Source organism: Pristis pectinata, chromosome 12 (assembly GCF_009764475.1).
Source record: "Pristis pectinata isolate sPriPec2 chromosome 12, sPriPec2.1.pri, whole genome shotgun sequence".
Taxonomy (NCBI): domain Eukaryota; kingdom Metazoa; phylum Chordata; class Chondrichthyes; order Rhinopristiformes; family Pristidae; genus Pristis; species Pristis pectinata.
Window position 1 is genome coordinate 53375749 of NC_067416.1, and position 8701 is coordinate 53384449.

Consider the following 8701-nt stretch of genomic DNA (forward strand, 5'->3'; position numbering starts at 1 on the left):
TTCGGCTGTGAAAGATGGGTTTGCTTATAACCCTCACACCCAACTGCCGTCGCCCTTCAGCATGTTCCCGCTTCTACCGTTTGTGCGGGTGGTGGCGTGGAGGTGGTGGGCGTGGAGTGAATGTCAGACCAATGGGAGCACATCCTCTTCTCAGCAGCTCTGCCCTCTATCCACGCCCGCCCGCCTTCTTCCCCAGATGGAACGCTGTCGATGTACTTTTATGAGAACGGTTCAGCTGAGACCGGTTGGGGAAAGAACCGATCTTGGTCACTATACCGGGAACAGCTCGGTGTTGTTAACTGAGGCTGACGAAACTGCAATTGCAACGATTGTCAATTTGGCCTTCAGCCAGAAGATAGACTGCTGGTTCAATCTGTCTCGGAGGAAGTATGTCTCCCCGAAATATCGTCGAACTGTAGCGAAGGATCAGACCCAAAATTGTTTTGTTGGTCTTTCCTCATTCAAAACGTGCTGCCCGGAGGCTTGGGATAATTCGGCACATCACCTGTGACAGAGAATGGGAGAGACAGAGGAACCTTCGATTAATGTGTGTGTGTGTGTGTGTGTGTGTGTGTGTGTGTTTGCGTGTTGATTTGTGTGTGCGTACGTGTGGGCGTGTGTGTATGTCAGTGTGTGTGTGAACGTCAGAGAGACAGTAAGACAGAGAGAGAGACAGAGATAGAATGTGTGAACTGTCTCTCTCACTCTCTGTACCTCACACTTCACACACACACACACACACACACACACACACACACACACACGCACGCACGCACGCACGCACGCACGCAAGCACGCACAGAGAAAGAACGAGAGAGAGGGAGCGCGTTTACAGAAATTGAAAAGCGAGCAACAAGGTTAATAATCTTTCTTTTTGTTGCGCTTGATATGCTCAGTTATGATTTGACAACCAGTCTTCCAGCAGAGAACCACCACAGCCCTTCTTCCAAAAACTGTAGGTGGCCGTTGTTGTTTTCCTTATGTCCCTCACTAATTATATTGGCCGTGCTGTTCCGGGCGTCTCTGATGAAGTGGGTCTCTTATGCCAAAAGCACTTGTAAGCCGTTCATATATTCTCGCTGATTTCTGGAACGAGGGGAAAATATTCAGTTATCCAGGATCCTGCCGAACTCACACTGACGAGAGACTGACCAGACTACTGAACTGCATTTACTCGGCGACAGGCGGGATTTTATTTTTGGTGCAGTCAATAAAGTAGGGAAAATCTGAGATACGTGGCTCTGGAACACTATCTCCGTCACGAGATTACGTGAAGAGTTTCTCGGCTTCTTTGCAGCAAGGTCGCAAGAAGGTCACTAAATCATCACTGAGGATCTCGTGTCGGATTCTGTAGAGAGAGAGAGAGAGAGAGAGAGAGAGAGAGAGAGAGAGAGAGAGAGGGAGAGAGAGAGAGATGGAGAGTGCGGTGTATATAGAAAGAGAGACAAGGGGGTGAGTGAGGGAAGAAAGAGTGGGAGAGAGAGAGTGAGAGAAGACAGATAACGAACAGTAGTCGGAGAGAGGCTGTAAAGCACCACAAAATGTGGTTTGTGTCCTGGGGCTTCACCTCGGAGTTAGCCGCCCATTCTCTGCTTGCGAATCGCCACCAGTCTGACGATCTGTGTTTTCTCTTCAATATCCGTCATCTCCGTTGAATATCTGGAAAGGTTTTGCATTTGAACATGAAGACAGATGGCATGTGTTCCCGTGTCACTTACTGATTATATTAGCCGTGCTGCCATGTGAGTCCCTGCTTATTCGGCCACTCTGTGGTCTGTGTGTATTATGCACTTCTGGGTGTTCACATATTCTGTGGTTTGTTTCGGCTACGAACGGGAAAGATTCTGTCAGCCAGGATCCGGTTGAATTAATGGTTATGGAACGACAGACATAATGCTGAATTGTACGTACCCGAAGGAGAGTGCAAAGGTTTTGTGGTAAATTCAGCATTGCGGGGAATCTCGAAAATATTTGGTGAAAATATGCAGCTGGAAAATGATAGAATGGTTTCCAGAGTGTCCAAGCAGTTTTTCCGCGGAGATGCAGAAGGATCACAACAGTGTTGATTTAAATACCTCCAGGTACCTTCTGTCGGAATCCTCCGCGTATCTCTGCGCCATGGAGCCCAAACTGTTGCAGGAGATGTCGCATCCGGAGAAATCCTGCTCTGGGTGTTGCAAAGGTCCGTCAGTAGAGGGTGTCCTTAGCCAAATATGCGTGTTCTCATTCTCATTCTCTCTCTCTCTCTCTCTCTCTCTCTCTCTCTCTCTCTCTCTCTCACACACACACACACACACACACACACACAGACACACACACACACACACACAAAGGCATACGTACAAACAGACGCATACTCACACACACACACAAAAGGAGAGAAGGAACGAGTGAGGATAGAGATCGAAAAGGAGGCCGAAAGATGAACTGCCCTTTCTGATGACCGCCCGAATCTGTTTAGATATGTTTAGTCCATCAATGCTCCAGAAAAGAACCACACAAACGCAACTCCCAGAAAGTTAGGGGTGTCATTGATATGATTTACACGACAATATCAGTGTTAGCCTCTTTAAAATAATATATATTCGTTCAAATTACCTTCAGGTCGGTGGCCATTTGATTTTCTGATGCTCAATGCATCCAAACACTGTTAATATATTCTGTGTTTCGTTGCAGAAACAAATGGGAAAGATTCAGTTACCAGGAACATCCCGAGCTCACGGCGAGGAAGGATAGACTACAATACTAAATTGCAGTTACTCAGCGATGGCTGGATATTTGTTTGGTCCAGTCGCTAACGTTGGGATAAGCCGAGATGTGCACTGCAGATGGTTCAGATTCGGTAACAGTACCTCAGTCTCCAGAATTCTCGGAGAAGTTCTCGGCTGCTGTCAGAAAGACAGTAAAATGGTTTATTTAATTACCACCACTGCTGTTGTTTCGGGCTCCGCAGTGTAGCTCTGTGCCATGGGGTTACACTGTGACAGGGAGGAGTCACTCCGAGTGATACAGGCTGCGCTTGCCAGAGCGATCTCTCACTCCGGAGAACCGGACAACCATTCCAAGGGAGGCACGTGTTCAGAAACATTACTTTCACCTGAATAGATCGACATGATGATCAAGTTAAAACTTACCTTGTTTGTACATTTGGAAATAAAACGAAGACGGAGAGGGAATGTGTGAGTTGAATCGTTTGGCGTTGATAAAGACTCAGTGGGGGAAGGAAGGTGGCGTGAGATTTTCTGATGGCTAGATTGAGGGTGATAAAGAGAGGGACGGTGGAGGGAGGAGAGAGTGAGATGGGTTGAGAGAAGAAAGGAGAGATATGATAATGGACGCGGGCGTGAGAGAGCCGAGAAAGGAGGGGCGAGGGGAATAAATAAAGACAAGGAAGAGAGAGAAAATGAGAGTGATAGATAGACAGATAGATCGATCGATAGAGATACAGACAGAGATTGATCAATCAATAGATAGATAGAGATTGACATGATAGCTTGATAGTAAGAATGAAAGGAAGGAAGGAAGATTGATTGATAGATAGATAGATAGATAGATAGATAGATAGATAGATAGATAGATAGATAGATAGATAGATAGATAGATAGATAGATAGATAGATAGATAGATAGATAGATAGATAGATAGATAGATAGATAGATATAGAGAGAGTGAGAGCGAAAGAATATGAGCCATAGCTTACATTGACCGAATTTCCCATAGGCCAAGCATTCAAATGTCGGCCAATCCTCCACCGACATGACGTCCCTCGGACCTCCCACACAACGATGAGCGCTCCTCATCTGAATTCAATCTCTCATATTCGTCATACGTCATGTATTGGACAATTTTGATTGCCATACACAAAGTCTCTATGGATCCCACGTGCCTTAATCTTCTGGATCAAAATGAACACGAGAAACCCATCGGGTGCTTTTCTCAGGTTCATGTAGACAAAGGCCTCTGACCAACCCTCAACATTCATCTTCGTCCTCAGTAACTAAATGAATAATGATGGAAGATCCCTCCCGCACGAAGCAGAGATGAGAGTAGATCTCATCCCAAAGTATCTTCTGCAATAATATCCCGATCACTGATCTGAGGCTCATCGGTCTATATTTTCCTGTATTTTATTCTTCTTGATTATCCATCTTAGACTGAGGAACAACACGGTTTATTTTTCAGTCGTGTGGATTGTCAGCCTGTAAGTACATAGGATACAAAGATTTCCGTTTAGGTCTCAGAAGTCTCCGATCTTGCCTCTTTCAACAATCTGGGAAAGGCTTCATCTGTCCATGGGGATTTATCCACCTAAAATTCCCCAAGAGTCCCAACGTCTCCTCCTTCTTGATAAGAACCTGCCTTAAAAATCAGCATACCATACACTGATCTCACTCTCCTCCATGCTTGTCGCCATGGTAAATTCAAGTCCAGTTCCCCTCAGAATAATAAAACACTCTATTCCTCTGTTTGTTTTCACTAATTCCCACATACATACAGCCATTAAATATAAAAATCAGAGACACCTACCGGTGACTCACCCGCCCTCAGTTTGGAAAATCAGAGCATCAGGCTGTGCTCAGCTGCGTCCTGAGACCCTTAATATATTCACGACGTTGTAGCCATATTTGTCTGTAACAGTAGTAAGTTTACGGAAAACTCCACGGTGAAATTGGTAAATTGGTTTGTTATTGTCACATGTACTGAGGTTCAGTGAACCCATGTCTTACATACCGTACAGACATATCAATTCGTAGCAACAGTGCGTTGGGGTAGTGCAAGGTAAATCAATAACAGAATATCGAATAAAATGTTACAGTTAAAGGCAATGTGCTGTGTATGTGGAAAATGAGCTGCAAGGTCATAACGAGGAATCTAATGTCAAAAATCCACCTTATCATACCAGTGGACGGTTCAATTGTCTTGGACCAGCGGGATAGAAGCTGTTGCTGAGCCTGGTGGTACGTGCTTTCAGACTTTTGTATATTCTGCCTGATGCGAGGAGAATGAGAGAGAATGTCCACGGGGTGGGATATTTGATAATGCTGGCTGATTTACGGAGGCCGCGAGAAGTGTAGAGAGCGTCCATTGAGGGGAGGCTGGTTTTCGTAATGGTATGAGGTGTACCCACAAGTTTCCTACGGTCTCGGGCAGAGTAGTTGCCGTAGCAAGCTGTGATGCATCTAGATAGGATGCTCTCTGTGGTGCATCGATAAAAAATAATGATGGTCAAAGGGGACGTGTCCAATTTATTTAGCCGCCTGAGGAAGTAGAGGCGCTGGTGAGTTTTCTTTGCCATGGCATCCATGTGGCTGAGCCAGGTCAGTCGACTGGTAATGATCACTAACCCTAACCTCTCTACTTCCCCAGAAGCCGAAGAAATTCAGCATGTCCCCGAAAACTCTTACCAGTTCTTACAGATGCGCAACAGAAAGCCTCCTATCCAGAGGCATCGCAACTTGGTTTGGCAACTGCTCTGCCGAACACCGCAAGAAATTGCCGAGAAGTATCTTTGGAATGATCCGACTGGATGGAATGCAAACATTAATTGAACACTTTAAAACAGGGATTAGTTGCCATTTTCTGATCAGAGCTTCGAACCAACGCGGCCCAGATATCCAAGTACAAATAATTGGGATGGGATGCCTGTTGTAAAATACCCAATTTTGCCGATGGCACAAAGCTATGTAAGTATGTCAGTAGTGAGGAAGGAGATCAGGCTGCAATAATGGAAATCTTCGCTATCTAGGAAGGTATTCCTATTCTACACTGTCGAAAAGAACAGAATTATCCAGATGAGTCACGTTTTTGGGCGTCTTTCTCCCTTTACACCATCGTGTGGATCTGTACGTGTACATTTAGCAGTCAAAAGGCATTTCTCTCTCCAACTATATTTCTCTCTCTATGTCTGTCTCTACCTCTCTCTCTGTCTCAGTAACACACGTTCCTTCCCTCTGTCACAATCTCTTCTTCGTCGTCAGTCTCTTTCCTTTCACTTACATTCTCTGTTTTCGAACCTCCTCTCAGTCCTGGACCAATCAGGCTGCGGTGGGCACTTGTCTTTATTGTCCAAATGCATGAAGCCGTGACATGGAGCTGCAAGACGAACGCTGCTTCTCCTTCCAAAGATTCAGTCAACGCAACGAAGTATTTCCAGAAGTGCTGTTGTTTATGTTATTCTAAATTTCCGACATTTGCAGCGGTGTACGTTCTATTAATTAACATTCTCTCTCTGTCCGTCTCTCTCTCTGTCTTTCTCTCCCGCTCTCCATCTTTCCCTTTCTCTTTCACAGACACACACAGCCACAGACAGACAGACAGACACACACACACACGAACACACACACACACACAAACACACACACACACACACACACAAACACACACACACACACACACACACACACACACACACACACACACACACACACACACACACACACACACACGACGCACCAATCTACCCTCGTCTATCTACTAATTCTCTGTCACTCTTTATGTGCTCAATCAGCCCACGTCTCTCTCCAGCGGGAAGAACGAGCAATAGAACAATTTTGGATCTGATCTTTCGCCACGGTTCGACGGGGATGGCGTGGAGATTTACTTCCTCAGAGAGAGATTGAATCAGTAATCATATTTCACCAGGCAGTCTGTGTGCACGCTGAAGGCTAAATTCTCCATCACTGATACTGCGATGTTGGCAGCCTTAGTTAAGAGTGCCTAGCTGTCCTCGGTATATTGACCAATGTTGATTCTTTCCCCAACCGGTCTCTGCAGTTTGAACTGTTCTCATAAAAGTATATCGCCTGTGTGCCATCATGGGAAGTAGGCCTGTTGGCGGTGTGTGGAGGGCGGAGCTGGTGGGAAGATGAGATGCTTCTATTGGTCTGACATTCACTCCCCGCCAACCACCTGCCCTCCACCACCCTCACAAAAGGGAGAAGCAGGAAGGTCCTGAAGAGGGACGGCAGCTGGGTGTGAGGGTTACAATCAAACCCATCCTGTACAGCCGAAATGCGCATACTTGCCCTCTGGGTTGTTTGTGGAACTTGTCTGACAGGTAAATGTACAACAGACGATTCATCTACTTTCTTGACTCATCAGGTTTCGACCTGAACTGTGAAAGCCGTCGGTCTAATCTCTTACTATTTGAAAATATTTTTCAGTCCCAAGTCATGGAGATTCTGTCACACAGACGGTGTCCTCAGAAGTGAAGACAGAAGGAGAGGAGGTGACTTTCAGCTGCAGCTATGATACTACAGAGAGGGACTACTTTTTATATTGGTACCGGCAACGGTCAGACTCAAGACTTGAATTCATACTGCGCAAAGGTTCAAGTGGATCTGAAGATAATGCAGATTTTGCCCAAACTCGCTTCACCGGCCATCTACAAAAGGAAAGGAAATTCACCAGTTTGACCATCTCATGGCTGCAGCTGAGCGACTCTGCAGTTTATTACTGCGCCTTCCGCCGCACAGTGATGTAAACCAGTTAAACCCTCGTACAAAAACGCCAGCTCTGTGTAGATGTCGACTTTGCCCGAAGCTGCTGGATACACCTGCACCGTGCGTATTGTTTGTGGTTTCCCTCCGCCCTGAGAACTCGTCCCTAATTTGGTCAGTTTCCCTCGCCCTCGGTCTGTACAGCTTCCGCTGTGGCTTTTCAGTCACTCACTTTCCAATATCTGTCTTTTGATTCTTATTCTCTGCTCTCCCATGGTTTTATATTTGCTGGGATATCTGAATGTTTGCATCAACTTGCCGCCGTGTTCCATTCGCGGTAACTGGTCTGTTTGCAATTCAAGTCACAGACATTCAAACTCCGCGTAGGTGACGGGCGCCGAAGGAGTCCTCGTCCTTGTTCTCAGATACTCCGTGGACAAGCTGGTGGGAGTTTTCGCAGAAGTCCTTAACATCTCCCTACTCCAATATTCGTTCCTTCCTGCGTTAAGACGACTGGGGCGCTCTCACTATGACACCCAGAATCATGAAGTGCTTCGACAGTCTGGTCATGTCACACATTAACTCCAGCGTCCGCGATAACTTCGACCCACTGCATTTTGCGAACGCCGAAACTGGTCCACGGCCGCTGCCATCTCCCTGGCTCTTCGCTAATATCTGGCACATCTGGATGACAAAGTCACCTCCGTCAGACTCCTATTTATTGACTAAATCCTCGCCTTATCACCATAATTCCAAACGTACTCATCTGTAAACTCCTGGACACTGGTGTCTGCTGCCTCCTTCCTCCACAAGTGAATCCTTGCCTTCTTCACCACAGACCGCAATCAGTGTGGATAAGCGACAGCACCTCCTCAATAACGCTCAACACACACGGTACCACACATGGTTGCGTTCTCAGAACGTTGCTGATTTCCCTCAACACTCTGGACTCTGTGGTCAAAATCTGCTGTAACTTCATTTACACGTTCACGGATGACACCACTGTCGTCGGCCGGACAGCAAACAATGACGAGACGGTGCCCGTGAAGGAGATGGAGAGTCTCGTGGCATCGTGTCAAGACAACAACCTCTGCCTCACTGGCAGAAAAAAGAAGCTTATCGACATCACGCCCGTCTGCATCAGTGCTGCTGTGGTGAAGATTGTTCAGAGCTTCAAATTGCTAGGTGGAAGTATCGCTATCAATTTTTCCCGCTGCAGCCACGTGAACGCTTTGGACAAGGTAACATACCGGCGTCTCTAA

At 46.4% G+C, this 8701-nt stretch overlaps 1 protein-coding gene across 1 annotated transcript; it reads left to right on the forward strand.

The window, feature by feature from the left end:
* Positions 1-7011: 7011 nt before the first annotated feature.
* LOC127576437 (T cell receptor alpha chain MC.7.G5-like) lies at positions 7012-8701 on the forward strand. The gene is made up of 3 exons (XM_052026949.1): positions 7012-7057; positions 7164-7479; positions 8359-8701. Exons 1-3 carry the CDS (start codon positions 7012-7014, stop codon positions 8699-8701), a joined length of 705 nt encoding a protein of 234 aa, XP_051882909.1.

Coding starts and splice junctions, on each gene's coding strand:
- LOC127576437 (XM_052026949.1), top strand. CDS start 7,012: ATGCGCATACTTGCCCTCTGGGTTGTTTGTGGAACTTGTCTGACAG. Junction 7,058..7,163: donor TTGTGGAACTTGTCTGACAG/GTAAATGTACAA, acceptor AATATTTTTCAG/TCCCAAGTCATGGAGATTCT. Junction 7,480..8,358: donor GCCTTCCGCCGCACAGTGAT/GTAAACCAGTTA, acceptor TTGCGTTCTCAG/AACGTTGCTGATTTCCCTCA.